This window comes from Triticum aestivum, chromosome 1D (assembly GCF_018294505.1).
Source record: "Triticum aestivum cultivar Chinese Spring chromosome 1D, IWGSC CS RefSeq v2.1, whole genome shotgun sequence".
Lineage (NCBI taxonomy): Eukaryota > Viridiplantae > Streptophyta > Magnoliopsida > Poales > Poaceae > Triticum > Triticum aestivum.
In genome coordinates this window covers 4,149,188-4,176,771 of record NC_057796.1, presented here as the reverse complement: position 1 = coordinate 4,176,771, position 27,584 = coordinate 4,149,188, and the positions used below count along the sequence as shown (strand labels likewise).

Genomic DNA, 27,584 nt, shown 5'->3' with positions numbered 1-27,584 from the left:
TCACCAATAACCAGCAAAGCAGCAGCAGCATCAGGTGATTTTTTTTTTTTGATCCCACAAAAAACATGCCGCAGCTGAAGCTAAATCACATTAATTCGCACCCGCGATTCATGTTTCATTTTGCAGCGCAATGTACTTATGCGACACGGAAGAATCAACATACAATGGTTATCCAAACTCATCCCAAACAAGCGAGCTAAAATCCAAGGAACCCTGCAAATTTCACAGCACAATGTATGCAGTAGACATTAATTTTGAACCCTGCAAATTTCATGTCTCATTTTGTAATATGTATGCAAGTAGCATGGAGCCACTCCCCTAAATTCAAGGACACTCATGGCCTCTTGTTGCCAACACCAGTAGCAACCCGTTACCAGAATTAATCTACAACTGATGGTGTTTCAGGTCTCACCAAACAAAAATCCAGGCAGGTTATTCAATCAATCATCCCGACAGAAGCAAAATCGTGTGCTCGACACCTCGCTCACTCAGCCCCGACTCCCAGCGCCACTGCCTACTGAGCAGCTCCCATGGTGGTACCGCCCCGAATCGCCATGCGAACGCACGCCTCGAACCTCTTGACCGCCTCGGCGCACTTGAGCGGGTCCTGCACGTTGCTCCTGTAGCACTCAGCGCAGCCTGCCCTCTCGTCGGTGCACGGCGAGGGGTTCTGGTAGGGCAGCTTGAACTCCTTGTCGTGCAGCTCCTTGGCCCTCTTGGTGAGCTCCTCGCGCATCGTCGCCTCCTTCTTCTGCAGCTTCTCCAGCACCTTCTCGCTCTCCACAACCACGGCGCGTATGGCTTCCACCTCCTGGATCACGGGCGGGGGCGGTGGAGGAGCGGGGGTCACTGGCAGGTACATGGGTGGCGGAAAAGGCAAAACAGGAGCAGGGCTGCTCTTGGGTTCAGTTGGAAGTTCCCTGCCATTGTCCTGAGGCTCCTCTGGTTGCTCCACGACCTTCCTCGGCTTGGGTTTCCTGGTCCTCCTCTTCATCTGCTTCTCGTCATCGCGCGCGAGCTGCTCGATCAAGCTGGTGCTTATCCGGATTGTGTAGTCACCCATGGCAGACAAGAATCCTGGAACAGCATCACAATCAAAAGTCAGGGATTAACAGCAAGATTTATAAGGAGGTTAATTCAAGCAAACAAAGGTCTCAAGCATGTTAAACAGAATGAACTGCTGGGACCTATACTGAATGATTGGTGTGCATTAACAACATAATCGCACAAATCTTGAACACGCAAGCTTTCTTCCAGTTCAAAAATTGAAGGCCTCATGGATGCCTGTTAAATAACAGAATGAATATCTGGGCTCTACATGAGGGCAGGGCATCCACAGTTGTAGAATACTTTCCAATTAAAAGGTCAAGGATCTATTAGCATGGTCACCATTTCATTTGCCAATCTTTTATATATCCTAATATAGAATAAAGAAACATGTACAAACTAAAAAAACAAAAACCTGATGTTTTGCAACATTCAAGACACAGCAGTTCTCCTGGCAGCTATAACAGAAAGCAAATACTAGCCCATACTTATTGAGGGGTGTATGGACCTTTTATTGGAGATGAATGGAGATCTGGAGTTCCATCAGTAATAAACTGGATGGATGAGTGGATAGGAGATGAAGAAAGATCTGGACGAATTTCAAAATAAATTTTCTTGGCCACCCCTCTGGTAATTTTGGGTAAGGGTTTAGCCAGCCAGATCACAAATGCTGAGGTGCATCTGATTAAGTCATATTTTATTCAAGTATTTTCCAAATAATTCCACTCAAATTATAGGGGTAACATTCTTTCTTTAGTCAAACGGACTAGCATATCTTCATAAAATTCCTCAACAACATAATCACACAACCAGTTCGCAAATTGAAGGCCTCATGAAAGCATGTTAAATAACATAACAGAACGAATATCTGGGCTCTAAACTGAATTCTAGATTGACAGCATGAGGACATCCACAGTTGCAGAATACTTTTCAGTTAAAAGGTCAGGGATCTATTAGCAGGATCACCATTTTTTCCAACCTTTTACATCATAAAGACATAAGTGAACATGTAGAAAGTAAGAAATAAAAATTGGATGCTCGGCAACATTTAAGAAACAGCTGTTCTACTGGCTGCTATTACAGAAACAAATACTGGCCCATAATGAGTCAGGGGCGGATGGATTTAAAAACGGAAAAGAAACTGACTGCTCTTAGTATTATGGTACACCGTGGAAGGGAAAGGCAGCAAACAGAACCTTCAGCGACAAACTAAATGGACAAATGGATACGAGATGAAGAAGGATCTGGATGAGTTTCCACAGCAATGTATCCTGTTAAAGGTACCCCACACACAGGGATGTTAATGGCAGCTCAATGACATTGATGCCTGGGGAGAAGGGATACCAGATTTGGCCAACAGTGAAGAATATTTCCAGAACATATCGATCTCTCTCTTTCCGTTGTTGACTTTGTTGTCCATGCCCCTGTAACTGCATGGAAGGGCTCTCTATCTAAGGAATAAAGACGGCCTACCTAGCCAGCCATGGCACAAACTGTTGGGGAGGTGCAAATCCTCATATTTTAGGTAGGTATTTTCTTAATGATTCTCTCAACGTATGGAGTAACGTCGTTAACCAAACAGGCTAACATATCTTCCTACAATTCCTCCAGGTGCGACTTGTTTGCACAGCAGTTGGTAACACTATTTAGACACATTATTTATCCATGGAGCTCTACGCAGATTTTTACAGATAAACAAACATCCCATGGCCAATATAACCAGGTGGATAATTTGGTTACTAATCATGTGTACAAGGGTGAGCAAACTGTTTGTCCTTGCACCTCTACAGAGTTTATTACAGATAAGCAAACATAGAGTCATATCTAATACAGTCGGATGGATAATCTGGACAATTGGAAATTTAAGCAAATTTAAGCTATCTCGCTACAGTATGTGTATGTATAAAAGAGTAAAGTGCATAAATAAACTGACGACTCCTCCAAGCTGGGAATAGCCAGATGGAGGCAGAACATTGGCCAGAGCAGAGCCGAAAACGAAGCCGTTGGGCATCGACGATCCGGCAACGAAGCGCGCAATGTATGTATGTAGCATGATGGAGCGATTAGGAGCGGCACCTGCAACCCAATCTGGGCAGTCTGCCAGGCCTATTTCATGCAGCTGGACCTCGAGGCACTAACGCACCACCGATTTATCTGCATCATCCTTGAGGCTCCAGTAATCCATCCCCCAATTTGGTTCCCTAATCGATCCCCAAATCCCTAAAACTCCGTGGCGGAACACATGGGCGCCCGATGGAGCGCCATGGCGGGATACCTAGTGCCTACGCGCGCTGCCGGCGGGGGGCGAGGCCGAGCTCGGACGGGGGAGATCCGGGCTGGCCGGCCGGACCGGATTCGATCCGGCCCGCCCCGGTTCGTCACGGCGGAAGGTCGTACGTGAGCGAGAAAACGAAGCTTACCGGGAGGAAGGGGAGGGCGGGTGCTCGCCTTCGAGGGGGTTCTCCGGTGGAGGGGGCGGCGAGACGCTTCGGGGCGGGCGGGCGGACGGACGGAGACGGACGGACAGGAGGAGGAGCAAAGAGACGATTTTGACGCGGCCGCCCGGGCCTGAATCCTATTCCTACCGACCAAGAAAACCCACGGTGTGATCTAAAAAAAAAAAGTGGTGATAACCTCGTCAATCTATATACAACCTTAAAAAATACTTAGAAGAGAAAAAAAAAGTAGTAATCAGATATATCATGCACTCATGAGTCATGATAGAAATATAAAAAATTAATATTACAAGAACAACCCTGATGAAGTAGAAATTACAAGCAGGTCCAAACCCGATGGCTTGCCCGCCCCGTAGCTCCAGGCTAGTCCACTTCGGTTCGGGACGGTGTTTAGGGGGAAGCAAGTTTGAGGCAACAACAGGTCTATGATGCCGTTCTGGGCCGCACGCGTGCTACACTGATGTGTTCAACGAGTATATAAGCCATGGCCGCCCGGGTAATCTTGGGAAATTTTATCGTGACGGGGATAGATCATTGCAATTGCTGGTCTTCGACGAGAATGCCTAGTATATTTACCTGCCGCTAGGAAGTCATGGGGACCCCACCCCACATCGACAAAAAACGCACTAACATGAGATCTTATTGACGAGACCACCGCCGCCAACCAAGGTGGAACAGCCACAATTGGCCAACCCCAACATCTCCACCCTCCTATCCGAGTTAATTGACTGTCATTTTTAAAATATGCAATTACCAATTTCTTCTAAAAAATGGCAATTTCTTGGTCAATTCCAATAGAGGGGATACCCCATAAATAAACGGGAATGCTATCTAGCAACAGTTCCGCTATTGCAGTCCTAAATAAAATGTTTAATGAAGCCTGGTCAAACAGAAATAATACCATTAGGTTTATAATGTAAAATATTTCATGATGACTATAGTAGTTACTCTGTTCACTTTTATAAGACGTTTAGACAATTCAGACAGCACCCAGAATAGTTCAATGTCAGCTGTCTAAAACATCTTACAAACGTAGGAAGTATATATTTCTTTCTTATTTACTGTCATATCGATATTGCACGTCGTCAGAGAACATCACCAAAATTTCAGAACGGATGGAGTAACAAATCCTATAACTTGTTTCCATTGTTGAGTAGATGAAAGTTGGAAGAAGCAGCAAAGAAACAATTAAAGAGAATGTATGCTGGCAATGTCAAAGGATAATCCACCACAAATTCACAGGCCATTTGTATGTCCTACGCTAACTAAGACAGTACTCATACCATAGAATGCTAACCGAGTCGCACAACCAAACGAGATTTCTAATCGAATTCGCAAACATCACCGCTTCCACTCAGCCTCCCTACCACTTTGACAAAGTAAAACGGATCTCCGATGCGATTCCACGGAGATACTCATACAAGCAAGTAACTAGCACGGCTTTGTTCAGTTCGTCGCTGCCATCCTCATTCTGACTTTGTTCCGTTTGTTGTTGGCTTGTTTGCCGAGTGGAACTTCCTCCCGTCCTCAACAGCCTCCCTGTCGTCACGACCGGCAAAACACGAATGAGTAAAACAAAAGCAGAGCATAGAAGTTGAAGTTCCTCTCTCATTTTCGACTGGTATGAGGTTTCGTCTCTCTTTTTTACTACCTGAATGCCTTCACGAGCTCTTTGTTCTCCGGCTCGAGCTGCACCCCCTCGTAGAACGCGTTCGCGGCTTCCTCAAACCTCTGTCAGGTGTAACCACAGCACAACAAGTGTAGACTTGAGTCATCAGGTATGCTTATGTAGCCGTACAAAGAGAAAAAGAAACAAGGACAGCAGGGAATAAGTGTCCAGTTGCTGCGCGTCTCTGAAAGTGACAAACCTGCAGAAGGCGCAGCGCTGCACCTTCCCTGAAGCAAGCTTTCGCCCAGTCTGGTTTCAGTGCTCGGCATGCTCTCGCGTCCTCCAAGGCATGCTCACCTTGCCCTGCCCGCAACCAACAAAGGCTTCTGTTCGAAAGCAATGCGGGGTCATTCGGGTCGAATTCAATGGCCTGAAATGCAGAGTTCCGTTCTGTTGTGATGATTCTCTCAATGCACTATAATCCAGTAAACTTACTGACACTTGATAAAATGAAGGCTGGCTGGCTCAGGATAGCATCCATACCCAGATGGCATGTGAACTTACAACTAAATTTCTAGTCTTCTAGAGTTCTTTTTGTCCCACACAACTGCTTTCAAGAAGAAGAAAACGATTCTTACCTGTGTATATGCATCCACTGCTACTAGGAAGTCTTTTCTTCTGAATGCATCATCACCTCTCGATTTGGCTTCCAATGATCTCTTTTTCGCCTCAGGTGACACCTGCATGGCATTTGTTTAGGCAATGTAAAACTTGTGCAGTGAAAATCAACAGTTGAATTTTTCAAGTCGACGATTATTATAATAGATACTAGATTCCTTGATTTTTATAAAAAAGCATATACGATAATGGCGCACCTCAACGGGTTGTCGTCTCTGTAAACTGGCTGACTCATTTTCTTGCGCCTGTAGAATGTATGCAGATGTCAAAAATGACAGAATTTGCAAAGTAAAGAGGTTTCATGAACATACGAGGATATAAAAATTTCAAGATTAGATTCAAGTGGCACCTTTTCCTCTTCCATTTTAGATGATGCGTATTTTACTATTCCATCAACAGTCCAATTCGAGACACCTGGGATTGGAGATGTCAATGGTAAAAGATGTTCAACGACTTCAAGGTTATCCCTTAAAGCAGCAACCTCTATTGGCTTAAATCCATCCTGCAGGAAAGAAAAAAGGAAAAGGTAATCAACAGTTAGATTCACTGGTTTAGGCAATGTTGCTTTAAATAATTACTACTACCCAGGAAGAATAAGTTTAGAAATGGAATATTATTATTTTCCACACTTTTGGTTTGCATAAATAAGACAGTCAAAGGCAATTGGACGATCTAGCTAAAATGAATGCAGACTCACCATGATTACACACGATGGGTACTATGAATAAAATAAATTATAGCATCACCACACTTGGCAAGTTACATGAAGTACTCAGACATGGTGGCTTACATCGTCAGAGGTATTTGGGTCACCTCCAGCTTGAAGCAAACATTTGATCATTTCAAGATTTCCACTATCTGCAGCAATATGCAATGGGGTTGCTCCACCAGCAGTGACATTTGGGTTTGCACCTGCCTATGTTGCACATTATTAAGTTAATTATTAACCAAATATATAAAACAATGTTGTGTATTACTATATCAATGCAGAAACAGAAGTAAAATGGCAACAATAAAACGAGAATAAACATTTGAATCTTTTCCTTCGACTCTGTACACTTGTATACACATTACCACTTGCATTGCAGTAATAAAGAAATATTATACTTATTTCCAATTCGTGTGCATGTTTGCCAAATTCCCAAGGCACAAACAACATTGTCTAACAGGAAAAACAGAGCATCCAGTAACCAAAAATAAGCATTGACATCTATATGACGAAAATGAACCAAATGAAACAAATCCTTTACTCGTCCAATCATGTACCTGGATTAGAACCTCCAAGCATGGGAGGGAACTAGCTGCAACAGCAGACAACAGCGAAGTGATACCATCAGCAGTTTCAGTGTCCGGCTGCAAAAGCAAGGTTGGTAAGAACTAGTTTGAGTACAGAATTTGCTGAAAACCCACCTAACTAAATTGAATCCATACACAAAACCTCAGCAAATTAATTCATGCTGCAGGTTTTTGCTGCTCACAGTTATAAATTTAGGAGTAAATGTTGTCCAAATCTTATTGTGTTACAGTAACAAGCTTATCCCCTATAACATGGTTAAAGACAGTTGCTGCTTTAGTTAATTATAATGGCTAAAATCACCACATAGTCATCAGTATTGCACTGAACCTTGGCACTGAATAACTGAAAACTCAGATTAACAAATTGGCGGAGAGAATGCATAGACGAGCAACCTACCTTAGCGTTGTGTTCAAGCAGAAGCTTGACTGCGTCTAGCTGTCCATGTCCAGCAGCCCAAACAAGGGGAGTACCGGACTCGCTTTCGGATTCCACATCGACTCCCTTACCAAGCAAAATCTTCATAATCTCTATGTGTCCTGTAATAACAAGAGAAATAAACGCCACAAGTTCGTTCATAATCTCTATGTGTCCACTTCAACATACAGAATTATCGATCAGCATCATGAGTCGGTAATCGACAATACACAGAGCACCACCATTAGGCGCAGCACCACCATTACCTATCCCTGCCGCATGATGCAGTGCCGTGGCTCCCATGTTAGACGCGACCGAAGGATCGGCCCCGCGGCCGAGCAGGTACTCCACCGTCTCCAGGCGGCCCTGCCGTGCAGCGTGGATGAGTGGAGTTTCACCTGGAAAATTGATTCAGGTAATATGTATATCACCATACCAAGTATCAATTGAATTGCAGTCACATTATGAATGAATCAGAACAATACAAAGAGAAAGTGAGAATCGCCGCATCATGGCATGGGGTTGGGGAGTGAGGGAGCCATTACCATCGTCGTCCTTGGGGTCGACGGGGAGGCGGAGCTGCTCGACGAGGAACCTGCAGACCTCGGTCTGGCCCTCCCGCGCGGCGAAGTGCAGCGCGGTGCGCCTGTTGGCGTCCCGCACGCCGGCGGCCACCGCGGCCGCGCCCTTCCCCTCCTCGTCGAGCGCGGACCCGAACTCTGCACCACCAACACCAGCAACAAGAAAACCAAAGCGAGCAGGTCAGCAAGCCGTGCCGAGCGGCGCAGAATAGTTCGCTGGCGCCGGAGTAGCCGAGGAGGGAGCGGGGGGCGTACTCCGGAGGGCCTCGAGGTCGCCGGAGCACGCGGCCTCCAGGAAAGCCTGCACCTTGCTCCGAGCTGCAGCGGCGAAACCAGATTGAGATTGGGCGGGAGATCTTTGCTGAAGAAGGAGAGGAGAGGAGAGGAGAGGTGGGCGCGCATACCTGAGAGGGCGTCGGCGGCGTCAGCCATGGGGGCCGGAGGCGGGGAAGAGGGGAGAGGGTTCTAGAAGCTTCCGGAGGCGGCGGGGTGCAGAGCTTGAGAGAAACCTATATGGCGATGGCGATTGCTACCGTGGAGGAGGAAGTAGGCCGGGTGGCTCTGGAAGGTTTGAGGCCCATCTTTCCAGCTTCGGCCCGTTTGTGTAAGAGCATCACTAGTAGTACCCTCAAATCTCAAAATTAACCGCTTTTTTTATAGATTGAAAAAAAAAACAAAGACTAGAACCCCTAAACCCGTAAACAATTTTAAGAGTTGGAGCCCGGGTCACTCGTCCAGCCTCTAAAAGCGAGGGTTGGAGAGGGGAAACAACCCCAACCTCTATTCCCCCGATGTGAAAGGGCGGACTAGAGTCCAACCGCACGCTTCGCCACGCCGTTCTTTTTCTTTTTGAGCGGTCACCGCGCCGTTCTTCATTCATAGGATTGTTTTTCTTTTGTCGTGCATTGCAGTCCGTTGTTTCGTCTTGATTTTATCTGCCTTGGCTTGGATTTAATTATGTTCTGATGGTATTTTTGTCATCCATGTCACACTGCGGTACTACTGGTGATGGTGAGACATTTATATGTGGTTGTGATGTCTTTGCACGTTTGGGTCTCCTTGTTAGTCGATGGCCGTTGTTGTGTGAGCCCATTAAAAGCTGCTATTCTAGGCTGAAATCATGGAATTTCTGCTATTATGTTCGCATGGGCTGGCCCATGAAGCTCCCGCTCGCTCAGCTCGACTTCCCGCTCCACTCGCTCAGTTAGCGTTTTTTCCTGCTCACTCTACCACTATATTATTAAAATTAGTCTATTGCTTTATTTTGAAAAAGTTCATTAAATCATAAGATGTTCATGATTTTGAAAATCTTGGATTTTAAAGCATGTTCCAAATTAAAAAAAAAAATTGGATTTAAAAAAACCAAAGATTTCAAAAAATATTAGTAATTTGGGATAATCTTCAGAAATTTAAAAATGTCCGTGAACACTAAATATATTCATGAATTTATAGAATATTTTGAGCATATGTTTTAACAAATGTGGGTGAATTAAAATGTAATAAATAAATAAATAATAAAAATATATTAGGAAAACAAAAGAAGATAATTAAATCAAAAGACAAACATGAACCCTCAACCAATGACACACATCCTTATAGGTGGGCCTCCAACGACCTCATTGTTTTTGACGCACCAGAAGGCTTCAAATCTAGGGAGCGTAGTATATTAATACATTCCAATTTTTTTCTAAAGAAACAATAATTATTCCCTTACCAAAAAATATGTTAATTTATTTGGTTTTGGTAAAACAAAAAATGTTCAATAACTACTTTTTTTGCAGGTCAGTTCAATAACTACTTAAGCTTAAGAAGCTTAAAAGGGGAGCCCGATGATACCCTCTCAATGGCTGGTTTCGGTTAAAAAATAGAGAGACAACATTTGCTTAACCCTCTTAAGCAAGTGAAAACATTTTATTCCCTAAAAATTTGACAACATTATGCTCTGAATGTGTGCCGCCATTGGAATCTCGCCGTCGGCCACCATCATCTATGCTCCTAGCAGCCGTTCGCCTTCCAACCCACCTCGACCTTGCCGATGGTGCATTGTCGTTGAAGGTTCATCAGCTGGGCGGCGTCTAGCCCAGCCAGCCCGGGCCACCGCCAGTCCTGGCCATGGGAAGCCCGGCCCGAAAAAGCCCGACCCGGCCCAGCCCGACGCTGCTCCCGGGCCGGGCTCGGGCCTAGATTTTGAGCCCGATGGCCAGGCCCGGGCCCGTCATTTTTGCGATTTTATGAAGGGGCCCGGCCCGAGGCCCGAGGCCTGCCGGGATTTTACGTGTTTGGGCCGGGCTCGGGCCTAAAAACCAGGCCCGATGGCCGGGCCGGGCCGGGCTCGGGCCTAAAAACCAGGCCTGATGGCCGGGCCGGGCCGGGCCCGGGCCTGGGTTTTTTGCCTCGGGCTTGGCTAGGCCCGGCCCGGCCCGAGGTTTGGCCAGGTATAGCCTCCGCCCACTCAAAGGGGTAGGACTATTTTTATAGAAATTTGACTGTTGGGCATATGAATGTGCTTGGTAATACCGAACTTCACACTCAGTATTATTGACTAGTTCAAAATTTGAATGATCAAACATGAAAACTCTCTTCACCAAAGTGGGTGTGGCACCTAGTGGTAGCACAATATCGAAAAACAACTCTGGAAAATATGGAAATACCTCGAAGGTATCGGAGAAGAATGCTAAGACAATTAGGGCCTCTTTGATTCGCAGGATTTTGAAAACGCAGGAATAGGAAAAGTATAGGTTTAGAGTGTCATGCCCACTTGAATCCTACAGGATTAGCAAGGAGTGTTTGGTTTCACGGGAAAAGCAAAGGAATTGTAAAAAGAGTTTGGAGTGGATGAGATTTTCTATGAAATGTAGTACAAAAGATTCCATTGAAAAAATTCCTATGGGATTCAATGCTATGAATGAAAGGACAAAAGTAGGAAAAATTCCAAAGGATTTCGATCCTCCAAAAATCCTATAGAATTCCTTTAAATCAAAGGAGCTCTAACTTGCTCCTCAATGCCTCGGACAACATATGTCGCTCCGTAGTGCAGGACAACCCCCCACTCACTTTGTCTTATGCCTTCTCGAAATTTAACTTTGGAAATATCTCCATCGAAGTTCTTGGTATGAAGCTCCTAGAAGGTTTCACACAATACAACCACACTCCCTAGAGTGTGTCGGGCATGCATCTGAGTTGTAATTCCATTATGAACAATTGCTGCTTTGCAGTCCATGTCAACCTTATTAAAGATCTTCAAACTGACATTCATCAGATATATCAGACGGGATTGTTTAATATGTGTACCTATAGCTTATACATAATCAACAAGTGACCAACCTAGATAGAGCCCCATATTAGCCATGTAAAATGGGCACTCCCAGCCTCAACGATGCACATTGTCACATAAAAACCAACTCCTTGGCTAATGCGACCGCTTTCTCCTCACCAAATAGCTTCTCGACGATGGCTAGGGCGAACTCTGTGGCGGTCCCTGGCGCTCTGCTCGTGATAAGGTTACCGTCGACGACGACCCTGTATTCGCACGCGCTCTGGTCTGTAAGCAGGTGCGCCATGGGTGGAAATGATGTTGCTTTCTTACCCTACAATGATGGCAGAAGTTGAAGAAAGACGGAAAACACAAACCCGAAGCATCAAACTCACATACAAATGACTAAATACCTTGAGTAATCCGTGTGGCTCGAGGACGTAAGCAGGGGAAGCGCATATTGCACCATAGGGTCTACCAGATTCCGCCTGTTTCTTCAGCATGCCCACAAGTTTCTCACTGCTAGTGAACTTGAGAGCACCTGGAAGACCACCCTGTGATACATACATATACACATACACCAAACAAACAACAATGTCACTCAAGTAGTCCAAAGAGCACCATTTATGATCAGAGGCCACATGTTCACCTTTATTTTCTAGACAAAGAAAGAAATGCTCCACTCAATTCCAACTTACCGGCATGACAATGAGGTCGAACTCCATTTCAGCAGCCTGTTCAAGCATCACATCGGTGATCAGATTGAGCTTGTAATGGCGGGTCACGATGCGTGGCGTGTCCTCGACCGACGCGACCGTGACGCGTGCGCCTGCCCTGCGCAGGACATCGATCAGGTTGAGAGCCTCCATCTCCTCCGAGCCGTTGGCAACCGGCACAAGAACCCGTGGTGTGCCGGTGCATTTCCATTGGATCTGATTATACTCTTGGATGCTATACTTGACTCCTTGCTGGGGCCGCATATACTAGTAATTGCATATGTAAGAAAATTCCACAAATTAATATTAATAATAACATCATGTAAGAAGATTGAACTGAAGTAGTAATAGTTGTTGTACACTAGCTAGACCGTACTTACCAAAGGTCCGGCGACCTCGTGTGCCTTGAGTTCGCCGTAGAGCTGCTCCACCAGTTCGAGCGCGAACTCGATCGCCGTCCCGACGCCCTGGCTGGTCACCACGTTCCTGTCCTTCACCACCCTGTCATCCACGGCGATCACCCCGTCGTCGTCGCCCAGCCGCCCCAGCAGGGCCGGATGGCAGGTCGCCGTGAAGCCCTTGAGCACGCCCCACCGGGCCAGCACCATCGCCGGCGCCGCGCCGATGGCGGCGCACAGGCGCCCCGACTGCGTGTGCTTCCTGACCATTTTCTCCAGCTGCTTGCAGTCCCCAAGGTTGGCTGATCCTTTCATACCTCCCTACAAGCAGCAACACGTACGAAGGTGGTGGTGATGATCGAAAATATTCAATAGAACACCTGCACCCCGGCCCGCTTATCCCGAACGTCCATGCACACATGGATATGTGCCAGTTGTTTCGGTAATAAGGCTAGTCATAGTGAAGAGTAAGTTAGACTAGTAACATGCAGGCCCGGCCCTGATGGGGGCCCCCGAAATCGAGGGGCCCCTCCCAGGGTGTGTATGAGGTAGCCTGTGGGCTTGCGCTAAGAAAACTATGGGCCATGGCCAGGCGTGGATTTCGGAAGACGTAGCGAAGCCTTCGTATTCCTTTCTATTTCTGTGATTCGTTTCCTTGTCATTCCATCAGGCAGCCATCGTCAAATCATGCGCCGTACCTAATTTCAACCTGCATACCCCGCAGCCGTCACTTGGCGAAAAATCAAGGAGGAGAGATGCGGAGTAGCCGCCATCCTGTTCGCGATAACAGCTTGCCTCCCGCCTCATTTTCTCCAAATTTCGTTCCTAATTCTTATCGGCAGTACGTCGTCTCGCCGATTTCTATTCCGGGGCCTCCCAATCGCGCGAGTGTCTAGCCAGTATTCAGTACACGCTTTGCTCTCTCACCTTGGGCGCTGGACAAGCACACACACATCATCGCTGATCCGTCCAGCTCTTGAGCCGGACGCGAACGAGTACAAATCATTGAACGCCCGATCGCCGACGCCGACCCATCCAAGGTACTATTTTATATTACCTTTCTCTTATCCCTACTCTCTATACGCACATTACTACTCCCTCCGTCCCATAATATAAGAGCGTTTTTGACACTACACTAGTGTCAGAAACGCTCTTATATTATAGGACAGAGGAAGTATTTAAATATTTAATCCCTCGTATACATGATGCATAGCTCGCATCCTTTAACCGTTGACATCAACGTCGGGGGAAATAATGCCAGTGTGATTGAGAGTTCAGTTAATTCATTAGGTTTTTCCTTTTTCTGAATTATCAAAGATTCTAAATTTCACTTTGCCAGATGGTATAATGCCATGGAGATTTTTAAGCATGCCACTGAATTTAATTGCTATCCTAATGTCTCTGCTGTTTATTGCATCTTATTTACAATGCATCTGATGGTGGCATCAATTGAAAGATGAAGCTTTTCAGAATTAAAATTATCAAGAAACTATCTGAGGTCAAGAATGCATGACTCATGAGAGTTTTAATTAATGGCTTGGCATCAGTATGCATTGAGATGAAATTATTGGAAGAGATTGAGATGAACCCCATCACAAGTGACTTTGTATCGAAAAATGATATAATTTTATAAGGTAATATGTTCATATGTATGCTGTTTTTGGATGCATTTAAGTGTTCATATGTAAATTTTCATATACAAGTATATAATCATTATTATAATATCTTGTTTATACTAAGGGCCCCAAATTTTAGTTCCGCCTCAGGCCCCTGAAATGTCAGGACCGGCCCTTTATGTTACTAGCCAATGTTAGTACCTCCATAGTGGGTAGTAACATGGTTGTTGTGTCATGGAAGCCTTCATTTATTTAGGCCTAGACTCATCTTGTCTCAAGTTGCGCTATGTTATGATAACACCCCAAACCTCTCTTTCCTCATTAATTGTTTGCCACATAAGCAAACTCGTCTTGATATGCGTTATGTTACTAGCTAACTCTCACTATGACTAGCCTAAGCTCGCGGCACGGTTATCTCGCACATATTTTAGGGTACAGCACAAAGAGACAAGGACTCCACCCGCATGCGGCCCGTGACCCCTGCCCCCTGGGCCCTGGTCCATGTTCGCCCCCCTTGCCGTAGCTTTCCCCAGGAGCATGATAGCACGGACGAACTGATAAGTTGGAGAGCACACGAATCGATCTATAGCCATCTTTTTTATTCCATGAGATGTGCCACCATGTGAATTTAAGGACTCAACGGGCATGGCTCGTTTTAGTAGAGTTGTATGCTAACCATGGCCCTGTTTGTGCATAGCATAATTACAGGAAGCTCAACAAGCATGGTGGTGTGTAGAGAGAGCCATGAGCCCTGGTCACGGCCGAGTCCTGTGCGGCTGTGCCCTAGTCACGTGGGCATGCAGACGCAGGGGGCGGTGGAACACAAAAATCTGCAGGTGAAGGGCACGTACCGGCAGGACGATGAGGTCGAACTCCTCTGCTTCCAGGCCGGCGAGTCTGCCGTCCGCGGCGAACCTGACCCCATGGCCGGCCTCCACCACGAGGCCCTCGGACGCGGTGCCGACGGTGACCCTGGCGCCGGCGCGGTCGAGGATGTCGGCCGCGGCGGCCGCCTCGAGCGGCTCCGTGCCGGCGGCCACCGCCACGAGCACCCGCTTGGACGCCGGCTCGATCGGTCCGCCACGGACGACGGGGCGCGAGACGAGCTTCCGGCGGCACCAGGACGTGGCTCGCCTCGCCAGAGACGAAGCCGCGGCACCGCAGCAGCAGCAGCAGCCCCCTCGCTGCTCGTCGTCTTCCACGTGGGCGGCCACGAGCTTGGCGGCGTCGGCGGCCACGCGGTCCTCCGGCGCGGGGGCGACGGCGGCCATCGGCGCTCTCTTTGCTGGCCGGCACCGGCAGATCTCGACGGTCTCTTCTCTCTTTTTCACCGCTTGCTTCCCACGAGGATGAATAAACAAGTTGGAAGTCACATGGGCACACTGACATGACGCTCAACTTAAACAATGGCACGTGGTAGGGCTGCACGCCGTTGCCCAGCCCAAGGACATGCATGTCCATCCACGTAGCAGCACGTGAGGGCCCCTTCATCACGGTGGTTCCGCATGTGCATGCGACATAATTTATCAATACTAGAAAACATGCTCGTGTATTGCAACGGGACAAAAAATATCATACATCTTCCCAAAGGTCTACAACCATTATTTTAGAATGACATCTATTTAAAAAGAGGTAATAACACTAAAGGTGTCTAAACTTGCCATCGATGTTCACTTTCGTGCCTAAACTTGAAAAATACACCGAACTGGTTCTATAACTTGGCAGTATGGTTCAAATACGGTTCAATCACGTCTAGATATGTATGTATTGCTGACTAGACATGCCAGTGTGGCGTGAGGCCCACTTACGGTGCCGGGACAGACTGCCATGAAGAGTGTGCATCTCAATGACTATCGGGTCCCACCTGTCAATGCACAACTGAAATAAACCAAAAAGTTGCAAAGCTGAGATTTGAACCGGCGAACTGTGCGCGGCGCAGGACATGCACCAACCAACTCCCCATGTAATTCTGCTGTCTTTTAAGCACTGCAACGTTTTATACATCCAATACAGCCGTGGAGTTAAATGTGCTGCAGTTATTGCACCCATTTTCCACATGTTAGTTTTTTTTATTTTAGAAATTACAGAATATTCAGGTAGTATATGAACGGTCCATGCTTTTAGGAAATGTATCTCTAGTTGTAAAAAGTGTTGACTTGTTTTAAAAAAGTATATGTGTTTGTGAAAAGATATCTTTTCGAATAAAAATAAATATTACAATATGTGTGAAAAAAATAAACAATGGCCTAGTGTTCCCCGGGGATTTTATACATTCTTATATTTAAATTAGCAAATTTTAAACTATACATACATTTATCTAGTTAAAAGAACATTTTACTCACCTGAATTTATAATAATACGTAAATATTTTTTAATTACATTAACATGTTTTAACATAAAAAAAATTATGCATATTATTTCTAAGGCAAGTGGATACTAGCTTTATTTTATTACCATTACAATAATTTGCATAAGTTTTAGAATGAATAAAAACAAAAAAGAAACCCACACGTCGAAGGGTCACGTACAAAAGGAAAAAGAACTAATATGTAAACAAATGACCACATGATATGTTTTTAAAATATGAAGATTTTGAAAATTAGATTAAGATTTCGAAAATGTATAACTTTAAAAATTGCAAAATTATTTTATTATATGTGTGAATTCTTACAAATATTATGAAACCATTTTGTTAATTATTTTTTATTATTTCAATTTTGTGGATATTTAAATTTTCATTAATATTTTTCGAGGGATCATTAACTATTAATTCAATATTGTGACTATAGTTTGAATATTTTTCTAAAAAATGAAAAATAACTAGCATGTGGAAAATTGGCCGCACTGATTGCACTCTAGTTAGCTACATAAAGGTTAGCAATGCATAATAGTCAACTAACTTTCCCTGTGATGTGGTTTGTGCAGGTCCTTCACAACGCACAGGTCGCCGATTCAAATGATAGTCATGCTTCAATTTTATTTATTTCGGTTGTGCACTGACAGGTGGGACCCGATGGTCATTTAGACGCACTCTTTCCATGTTGGTCTGTCTCGGCACTGCAAGTGGGCTCCGTGCCACGCTGGCATGTTTAGTCAACAATAGATACGTATCTGGACGTGATTTGAACCATACCGCCAAGTTATAGAACTAGTTCGATGTATTTTTTAAGTTTAGATACCAAAGTGAACATCGGTGACAAGTTTAGGCACCGCTGGTGTTATTACCTCATTTAAAAAATACTTTCTCCGTCTCAAAATAAGCGTCTCAACTTTGTACTAACTTTAGTGTAAAATTATACTAAGCTTGAGACACTTATTTTGAGACGGAGGGAGTAGTAGCTAATCTAAAGTCATTTAGTTAGATACTAACTCATTAGTTCCTCTTAAAAAAAATTAAAGACATTAGTTCTTCATCCTTTGAATAGTACCTTATATCTTTTTACGCCTAGAAAACATGACCATGCGTTGCAACCAGAGAAAAAAAATATCACACACCTTCTCACGGGTCTACAGCCTCTATTTCAACATGGCATCCATTTTTAAAAATAGTAGCTAATGTAAAGTCATTTAGTCAGATATACTAACTCATTAGGTCCTCTTAAAAAATTAAGATATTAGTTCTTCATCCTTTGAATAGTACCTTCTATCTTCTTCTGCCTAATGTCTACCCCTTTGCTAGTATCGTGAATATAAATCTCCTAATAATCAAATTACACAGGTAAAAGATTAAAATGACAAAACTATCATGCTACTGGATGAGTTGAATTACCAAAAAATCTTGGGAGAACTATTACAGTGAAGCTATTCTCATTATTCATTCTTCAGATACCAAAACTCTGCACAATAATGTAAAACTGTGTCTTCTTTTAAGAGGACCTGCTCAGGGCCGCGCCGCCACTTCGTCATGGACGCCGGTCTCCTCGAGCTCCCTGCCATGCCGTTCGGGCCATGACCACGGCCTCTGTTCATCAGCGCCATGCCGCCGTCCGCGTTCCTCTGCTCCAACCAATCAATCGCTCTGATCGAGCTGAGCCGCCTGCCTCGTCCCGCCATTGCTGCCCCGCAATCACAGCATGTGCATCCGTTGCATGCCCCTCCCTTTCCTTGTTTCATTCCTTCCTTCCCTCCTTTTCTTTTGGGGTCCTCGAGGCTTGCTGATAGTCAACTTCAAAACGTATATAAACCAATGAAACTTGGAGTAAAGAATCGAGGTGGGACTATTCCACGGTGAACCCAGTTGAGTTGCAAAGCTGTGCGTGTCTCAGTAGGTTCATGCCTTCTTCGCCGGATCGGAGCTTCTTGGGATCGAACTCCAGTTGAGATCAATTTTTGTTTTGCTGATCAATTCTTCCAACGAACAAGGGAAAAGAAAGGCAGGCCCAGCTCAACCCATCTGGCCCATGAATGTGTTTGAAAGAAAAACCGGACATGTACATTATTTTAGTACCACCTCGTTAGCGGCTTGTGCAAACTGAAAGCGTAAAATCACGGAAAAAAGCGTATTGTGACGGTGGACCCACGGAGTCAATCCGTGCTTTATTATTAGGGAAAGATTACTAGGGTATTTGCAAGACCCCAAATTTACTGTTCGGGGCAGTCCGTGTATACGAATACACGAGCCGGTCATTAACGATGTCTGTATATGTTTTAAACCAAATTTTAATTAACTGGACGAAATATATGCAAATACGACATATTTTCTTATTAACCGGACAAAATTCATCACATTTCAAACGTTCTTGGTTACAAAAAGCGCCAGAACCCTAAACCTATATCCTAGGGGCGCCCGTCGTCCACTTTCTTTGTACTCCACATCAGCGGCCACGTTCTTCATCTGCCGTCTCGATGAACGGTGGCGGTGTTCAAGACCCATGAAGTGGAGGTGCGGTCTTCAGCAAGGAGGATAGAACATGGAAGATGGACCAACCCACTTGAGACACAATGCCCTGCCGCCTCCCATGCCCTACTCATCCTCGGAGGAGTCCATGACCTGTCTGTCATCGGCACCGATGGACGTGAGGTCAATGATGGACCCGGACAGCCCGTCACTGTCCACCTGCCACATCTGCCCCCGAAAGTTGGACGGCGACTTGTAGGACGCACAACTGGTGGAGTTGGAGTCCTTGACCGCCTGTGCCACTAGCGCGTGTGCGGCCACGTTCACGTCCGGAGGCGCCATCTCTGCGTTGCGAGCGGCCGCCTTTAAATAGCGGATTCTGGTGACGCCAAGCGTATGGGTGCATCAATGCGCGGCGCCGGAGTTAGTTCCTCAGCGACGAGCGTGCTTAATGGCGGCACACGGACGGACGGGCATGGTAGATATTTGTCCCATCTCGTACAGTAAACGTCGCTCTGGCATTGGATAGGCGTGGACTCCGGATAGGCGGCGCGGGTGGCTCTCTCAGCCGGCGCAACGCTTCAACGCTTTGGGCCGGCGTCGTTGCGCAACGGCCGCTCTGAGCGGCATGAATGTGGGCAGCTGGCGCCAGGCGGAAACACACACGGGTGAGGGAGGAGGGTTTCGGGTGGACCAGGGCAGTCAGACATGTCCCCCCCACTTTGTCTCCGGTTTACGGGAATAGTGCATCTGGTTCGACCTGCAGGACGATACTATACCACATTGCACTAGTAGAAAACAGGGCTTTGGTTCGGGCTGGGCAAGCCCATTAGTCCCGGTTCAGTCACGAACCGGGACCCATGGGGGCATTCGTCCCGGTTCATTAGCCCAGGGGGCCGGCCGGGGCCTCGTGGGCATTGGTCCCGGTTCGTGGGGACCCATTTGTCCCGGTTCTAGGCACGAACCGGGACCAATGTGCCTCGCTCCTGGCCCACAGCCATTGGTTCCGGTTCTAACCACGAACTGGGACAAATGAGTTGCCTATATATACCCATCGCCACGGCAGAGCACTCCATAATGCTTTGTTTTTTCTGGCCGGCGAGGGGAGGGCATTTGGGTGCTCTAGCTCACCTCCTATGCACATGAGGTGTTCGATGAAATGTCTGAGCCACACTAGTTAATCTTTCTCCTCTCGAAACTCGACCTCCGAGCTCCATTTTCCCCGAGATTTGTCTAGGTTTAGCGGTCCGTCACGTCCAGTCCCCGTCTTCACCGCCGTCGATCGCCCGCGCGGATCTCGTCGCCGACACCACCGTGGTGAGCCTCTTGTTCTTATCTCCTTTCTGAAAGAAAAGTTCTTACTTCAGATAGATATTTGTCTAATTTTCTTACTTTTATTATTCCTTGTTATTATATAGTACGATGGTTTTGGTATCCGCCCCCATCGGCCCTCGTCCTGTCTATGATTCGGATGTGGTATATATTATCTTTTTATAACTATTTGGTTCATTTATTTTTTATGACAATTATGCCGACCAACGTGACGTAGATTTTATTTATCTAGGAGGTGGTTGAACCGGAAATTCCAACCGACCCTATTGTCGAGAGGTTAAATTTAGTTGAAGAAGAAAACAATTACTTGAAGAAAAAAAATAAAAAAATTGAGGAGGAGAAGACGATATTGGAGTTGCATGTTGCGGATGTCATCGATGATCACAAGATCAAGATGGATGCAATGCGGTTGAAGATTAGAAAGATTAGAAAATATGCCATTTATACCGAGGCTTCGTATCATTATGCAGTTGGATCAATTGTTACCTTGGTTGCGATTATGATCGCATTTGTTGTTGCATTGAAATGTTTTACATACTTTCAATGTATGGTTAATTTAGATGCTCTGGATAGCTATATGTTGTTCAATGAGAACTATGTATGTACTTTGGTTTGAATGTGATGATGAACTTCTATTAATTTGGTCACTTATCTACTTCGAAAGAGATTGTCCGTTTTGTACACGAAGTGCATCCAGTTTTTGCCGTAACCCTCTGTACTTTCTTGCAGATGCTATGTGGGTGAAATGATGATACCATGCCAACTTTCAACCTTTTCAGAGTTCATTTAAAATGCTTTTCAATTTCAGGGTCTTATAGCTCAAAATAATCAGTAAATTCATGAAAAATAACAAATGAAGTCAGAAAGGGTTGAAAATTGATGATGTGGCTTTGAATGGTGCATTTTGAACACAGAAAAACTCTGGAGTTCAAATAAGTTCAAAAAAATGAAATCCCTTTGTAACAGACGAGTTTCCGTATGAAACCCTGATACTTCGAAAGAGATTGTCCGTTTTGTACACGAAGTGCATCCAGTTTTTGCCGTAACCTCTCTACTTTCTTGCACATGCTATGTGGGTCAAATGATGATACCATGCAAAAAGAATATTAACTAAAAAACTTCTATAAAACTCTAATAGCAAAAGGAATGAACTAAAAAGCTTTTATAAACCTATAGTATTTTTTAAACTAAAACTCAAAGTATTTTCTGTTCAAAACATGAAAAGCAGAAAGAAACAAAATAAACTTTAATAAATAAGTAGAAACAAAATAAAATAAATTAAAATTTTAAAAAATAAATAAGTAGAAACAAAATAAAATAAACTTTAATAAAATAAATAAGTAGAAAAAAAATAAACTTTAATAAAGTAAAATAAATAAACTTTAATAAAATAAATAAAAATAGCAACAGTAAGTTTTTTGTTGTAAGTAGAAACAAAAAAAAAACAACAAAAATAATTAAAAAAAGTGCAACCTACTGGGCCACGACGGCCTGAATACGACTAGAAACCCAACCACGGGCCAGGATTCAGACCCGCAGGAGGCCCAGTAGGCCCACAAGCACATCGAGACAAATTAGGCCCGCAAGCCTGCAGTTGAGAGGAGCTCGAGAGGGTTGGCGCAACAACGCTTATAAACCACTCTCGAGCTCTCTCAGCTAGCGAAGTGGGACTAAAGTTTTGGCCGCGACGCGGGCAGCACAGGGCCTTTGGTCCCGGTTGGTGCCACCAACCGGAACTAAATGGGGGCATTGGTAGCGGTTGGTGCCACGAACCGGTACCAAAGCAGCCCTTTAGTCCCGGTTGGTGCCACCAACCGGGACCAAAGGCCGCCGCTTCCCGCCCTTTGGGCTGCCGAAAACTGACCTTTGGTCACGGTTGGTGGCACCAACCGGTACTAAAGGGTGCATTGGTACCGGTTGGTGCTACGAACCGGGACCAATGCCGTGGGTATATAAGCAGGACTTGTGAAAATTTTCACTTCTCATCTCGCAGTTGCCGCCCCCACGACGCCGACGGCATCGACGCCGCCAGGTTGCCGCCCCGTCCGCCGTCTCCGTCGTCGCCGTCGCCCCTGCCCCGGCCTCGCCGCACCCTGCCCCGGCCTCGACGCGCCATGCCCCGACCTCGCCGTCGCGCACGCCGAGCCCCCTGCCCCGACCTCGGCGCCGCCGCTCGCCTGCAGTGTGAGCCCGCGCCGTCCCCCCTCCTCTCCCCCTCCCCCCCGCGCCCCAACGCCGCCGCGCGCCCGCCCCGGCGCCGCCGCCCGCCCCGGCGCCGCCGACAAAGCAGGCCCCCTGTTCATATGCAAAAGTTAGGATTTTTGGTGATATTATTGTAGAATATGATGATGATATTGTAGAATATGCAAATGTTTGTATGTTCATATGCAAAGAATTTTTATTTTGTTCATAGAATTTTTATTGTTTTTTTTGTTCATAGAATTTTTATTGTAATTTTGTTCATAGGATTTTTTATTGTAATTTTGTTCATAGGGTTTTTTTCTGTTGTAATTTTGTTCATAGAATTTTTATTGTTAATTCTGTTGTAATTTTGTTCATAAAGTTTTAGGATGAAAAAAAAGAAGAAGAAGAAATAAAAATTCTATGAAAAAGAAGAAGAAGAAGAAATAAAAAGGGAGGAGGAGGAGTTTCGTTTAGTTTTAGGATTATTTTAGTTTATGTTTAGTTTAAGAAGAAGGAAAAGAAAAAGATGAAGAAGAGGAGAAATAAATAAGAAGAGGGAAAAAGGAAAAAAGGAGAGGAAGAAAGGAATAGAGGAGAAGAAGAAAAAAATAGAAAATATTCTATTTTTTCTTCTTCTCCTCTATTCCTTTCTTCTTCTCCTCTTGTTTTTCTTCTTTTTCTTCTTCTTCTTCTTCCTTTTCTTATTTTTTATCGGGTATGTCGTTGTCGATATAACCCCCTCTCGACCGTGATAACTTATACCACGGGAGCACCCCCCGGCCCTCTCGCTCGACCAAAACTCTCGAGGACACCCAAACCCTAGAAAAAAACGATGTCGGTCTCGTACCCCCTCCCACCGCGCCCCTACCCGACAAACTCTCTCGAGGCCACCCAAATTTACCAAGTTGTAAATATTTCCAGAAGCTATGGACCCCCGAGACGAAGCAACAGAAGCGGTGTTGGGGGACATAATCACACACGGAAGTGATGCCGTCTTCTCGTTTCTCAACGACACCGATGGTCTAGAAGAACAGGGTGAAGAAGCAGACTACGGTGACCGAACAATGGAAGAGGAAGGACATGATCATGATGGTTCCGGTGACCCAATTATAGGGTTAACGTAGCAGAAAACAAAATTTTTCCGACTTACGCACCAGTCCAGGACCACTATGGAGACTGCATACAAGGTTTGATCTTTTTCGTTACCGACTCGTAGCCAGCGGGAAGTAGAGTCGATGACGATCGGCGGTGCAGATCCCCGCAGCTAGGATTTTACAACCTCCCAACCGCGAGGATGTATACCCTCATCTGCCCCTCGGACAGCCCTCCGGGAGGTGGTCGAACAGTCCCCCGGACGGTGTCGCGGACAGCCCTTCGGGAGGACCTTCGAAACTCGGACGGTCACTCAGACAGCCCTTCGGGAGGACCTTTGAAACTCGGACGGTCATATGGACAGCCCTTCGGCTCTACGAAACTATTTCGCGGGGAGGGAGAGAGAAGCCAGATCATTGCAATGGCACTTGTATGTGAGAAAGAGTGAGTGTGGAGAGTGCCTCTCCACCTCTATTTATAGGAAAACCCAAGGGGTAGGGGACACATGAAAAACCCAAAAATGCCCACACTTTATGTCACACATAAAGGGCATAAAGGGCATAAAGGGATGACAAGTGGAGCCCCATGGAGGAGCTGCACCCTCCAACGTCCCACCTTCATGGGCCCCCCCCAAAGTGGGTTCCTTGATCCCCAAGTCCTTCTAGAAGCCTTTTGGGAAAAGCCCCAAAAGGTGGCTTTCCATAAATATCCCAAAAAGCACTTTCACTATTCATGACGACATTTTTCAGCGTCCGTTCGAACTGAAAATATTTATGTGGGCTTAGAACATTTCCAGTACCCACTCAAATAATTTTCAACGCGTTCTGAAACAATTCCGGATTAGTGATTTTCATCTGCGAAAAGCATCTGAAGTGGTTCCGGCAGCTCCGGAGCAATTCCAGCTTTTATCCCGGAAAATTCCAGAAAGTTTCAAGAATGACTCTGGCACCCTCCAAGAATTATCAGGCATGTGCCGAAACCAATTTGACTTAATAGTATATCCCGAAACAACTTTTCGATTTCACCGAAACTCATCCGATGACCTCTCTCTGTGAAACTTTTCCGTTGTCCGAAACTTTTCAGTGTCCAAAAGTTTTTCGGTGATTTTCTCTCAGACTCCCTGTCTAGTATTCAACAGATAGATCACCCTTAAGCATGTGACCCTATAGGTTTGGTGAAGTATATACATGACCCGGAACCCCTTCCGATCAATGATCAACATCGGAGCTGTGGACACCCATATTGACCCCTATACCCACACGAATAAATATTCGAGTGAACCTCCAGTTGCAGTGAGCTATTCCTGTTGCTTCGCGATATGTCACAAACACCCGAGGTGAGATTTATTGCATCCCCATGGACGAACAATTTGTCCACCATGCAAGTTACCTCGTTACCGGTTTTGTTCTCTTTTCTCGTTTCCGTGTTCCGGCATCCCAGTGATCAAATCACAAGGTGTCTGGCCAGACGATGATGGATACCGTAACACCGAGAGGGCCCGAGAATATCTCTCCATCGTCGGAGGAGCAAATCCCAATCTTGAGCTATCAAGTTACTTGACATACTTTTGCATGAACCCGTAAGCCGCCGTAATAGCCACCCATTTACGGATGACGTTTAACAAACCCCAAAGTTCATGAAGCAAGCATGAAGAAACTCGATACTCTCATGGTCTAAGGAATCATGGAAACATTAACCATCTCTGTGTTATGTACCATTAACTTGTGACGAATGAATCTCATAGCATAACATCAATCCGGGTCGATTCAACACAAATGTTCTCTTAACATTGTGCTATTGGGGAACGTAGCAGAAATTTAAAATTTTCTACGTATCACCAAGATCAATCTATGGAGTCATCTAGCAACGAGAGAGAGGGGAGTGCATCTACATACCCTTGTAGATCGCGCGCGGAAGCGTTCAAGAAACGGGGTTGATGGAGTCGTACTCGTCGTGATCCAAATCACCGATGATCCTAGCGCCGAACGGCGGCACCTCCGCGTTCAACACACGTACGGAGCGGGGACGTCTCCTCCTTCTTGATCCAGCAAGGGGGAAGGACAAGTTGATGGAGATCCAGCAGCACGACAGCGTGGTGTGGAAGTAGAGGGATCCCGGCAGGGCTTCGCCAAGCGCAAGCGGGGAGGAAGAGGTGTCACGGAGGGAGGGAGGCGCAGGCTTGGGGTGCTGCTCCATGCGCCTCCCCACTATATATAGGGGTGGAGGGGGCTGGTTTTCTTGCCCTCCAAGTCCATTGGGGCGTTGGCAAAGGTGGGGAAAAGAAATCCCATCATTTCCCTTCCCCATCGATTGTTATCCCCCCTTTTTAGGGATCTTGATCTTATTCCTTCGGGATATGATCTTATTCCTTCTAAGGTGGGATCTTGGTGCCCTTGACCAGGGGTGTGGGCCTTGCCCCCACTACCCACGTTCATGTGGGTCCCCCATGCAGGTGGGCCCCACTTCGGAACCTTCTAGAACCTTCCCGGTACAATACCGAAAAATCCCGAACATTTCCCGGTGGCCAAAATAGGACTTCCCATATATAAATCTTTACCTCCGGACCATTCCGGAACTCATCTGTAGGAGATATGCCCTAGAGGCAATAATAAATGATATTATTTATCTCCGAGTTCATAATTATGTTTATGTTCCATGCTATAACTGCTATGGTTCTCGAGTCTGCAATAACCACGAGGCTCGGAGGAAGACTCATATGCACGTGTGGAATAATAAACGGTAAAATGTATTCCTAGTCTGGCCTCTAAGACTAGCTCAAGTGTTGCATGATGGTTATGTTTTCCTGATCATGGGCATGTCTATGTCAGCAACCTTGAGGGCATAATGTTAAGAGAACATTTGTGTTGAATCGACCCGGCATGATGTTATGCTATGAGATTCATTCGTCACAAGTTTATTGGTACATAACACAGAGATGGTTAACGTTTGCATGATTCCTTAGACCATGAGAGTATCGAGTTTCTTCATGCTTGCTTCATGAACTTTGGGGTTTGTTAAACGTCATCCGTAAATGGGTGGCTATTACGGCGGCTTACGGGTTCATGGAAAAGTGTGTCAAGTAACTTGATAGCTCAAGATTGGGATTTGCTCCTCCGACGATGGAGAGATATCTCTGGGCCCTCTCGGTGTTACGGTATCCATCATCGTCTGGCCAGACACTTTGTGATTTGATCACGGGGATGCCGGAACACGATAACGAGAAAAGAGAACAATACCGGTAACGAGGTAACTAGCATAGTGGACAAGTTGTTGATCCACGGGAATGCCAACATGTCTCACCTCGGGTATTTGTAACATATCGCGAAGCAACAGGAATAGCACACGGCAACTGGAGGTTCACTCGAATATTTATTCGTGTGGGTATAGGGGTCAATATGGGTGTCCACGGCTCCGATGTTGATCATTGATCGGAAGGGGTTCCGGGTCATGTCTATACTTCACCGAACCTATAGGGTCACACGCTTAAGGGTCATCTATCTGCTGAATACTAGACAGGGAGTCTGAGAGAAAATCACCGAAAAAGTTTCGGACACCGAAAAGTTTCGGACAGCGGAATCGTACCGCAGAGAGAGGTCATCGGATAAGTTTCGATGATACCGAAAAGTTGTTTCGGGATACACCATTAAGTCAAATTGGTTTCGGCACATGCCTGATAATTCTTGGAGGATGCCAGAATCATTCTGGAAGCTTTTTGGAATTTTCTGAGATAAAAACCGGAAATGTTCCGGAGCTGCCGGAGCCACTTCAGATGCGTTTCGCAGATGAAAATCACTAAAACCGGAATTGTTTCGGAACGCGTTGAAAATCATTTTAGTGGGTACTGGAAATGTTCTTAGCCCACATAAATATTTTCAGTTCGATCAGACGCTGAAAAATGTCGTCGTGAATAGTGAAAATCAGCTTTATGGTTACTTTATGGAAAGCCACCTTTTGGGGCTTTGCTCCAAAAGATCTTGGGGATGACATGGATGGATAGGAGCCATTTTTTGGGCCCCTCATGGGGGTGTGGCCGGCCACATGGGGTATCCCCCCTTGGGGACCCTCTTGTTCCTT

At 45.8% G+C, this 27,584-nt stretch overlaps 3 protein-coding genes across 4 annotated transcripts; all 3 read right to left on the bottom strand.

Moving 5' to 3' along the window:
- Nucleotides 1-220: 220 nt before the first annotated feature.
- On the bottom strand, nt 221-3,653 carry LOC123179802 (leiomodin-2). 2 transcript variants are annotated; one of them, XM_044591693.1, is made up of 2 exons: nt 3,468-3,653; nt 221-1,077 (listed from the first exon to the last, which is right to left on the bottom strand). In XM_044591693.1, the coding sequence occupies exon 2, from the start codon at nt 1,061-1,063 to the stop codon at nt 515-517; it is 549 nt and encodes a 182-aa protein (XP_044447628.1). In that variant the 5' UTR covers nt 1,064-1,077; nt 3,468-3,653; the 3' UTR covers nt 221-514. The 2 variants fall into 2 exon arrangements, with proteins under 2 accessions (XP_044447628.1, XP_044447629.1); XM_044591694.1 differs by having other exon boundaries at nt 3,496-3,630.
- Nucleotides 3,654-4,667: 1,014 nt separating this feature from the next.
- On the bottom strand, nt 4,668-8,657 carry LOC123179799 (inversin-B). The gene is made up of 13 exons (XM_044591691.1): nt 8,487-8,657; nt 8,338-8,400; nt 8,047-8,220; nt 7,768-7,899; nt 7,484-7,623; nt 7,057-7,143; nt 6,581-6,706; nt 6,140-6,292; nt 5,988-6,035; nt 5,751-5,852; nt 5,372-5,542; nt 5,155-5,234; nt 4,668-5,042 (listed from the first exon to the last, which is right to left on the bottom strand). The coding sequence occupies exons 1-13, from the start codon at nt 8,512-8,514 to the stop codon at nt 4,970-4,972; spliced, it is 1,377 nt and encodes a 458-aa protein (XP_044447626.1). The 5' UTR covers nt 8,515-8,657; the 3' UTR covers nt 4,668-4,969.
- A 2,488-nt stretch (nt 8,658-11,145) lies between these two features.
- On the bottom strand, nt 11,146-15,433 carry LOC123179798 (protein DJ-1 homolog A). The gene is made up of 5 exons (XM_044591690.1): nt 14,917-15,433; nt 12,432-12,770; nt 12,034-12,318; nt 11,749-11,889; nt 11,146-11,669 (listed from the first exon to the last, which is right to left on the bottom strand). The coding sequence occupies exons 1-5, from the start codon at nt 15,334-15,336 to the stop codon at nt 11,469-11,471; spliced, it is 1,386 nt and encodes a 461-aa protein (XP_044447625.1). The 5' UTR covers nt 15,337-15,433; the 3' UTR covers nt 11,146-11,468.
- Nucleotides 15,434-27,584: the final 12,151 nt, after the last annotated feature.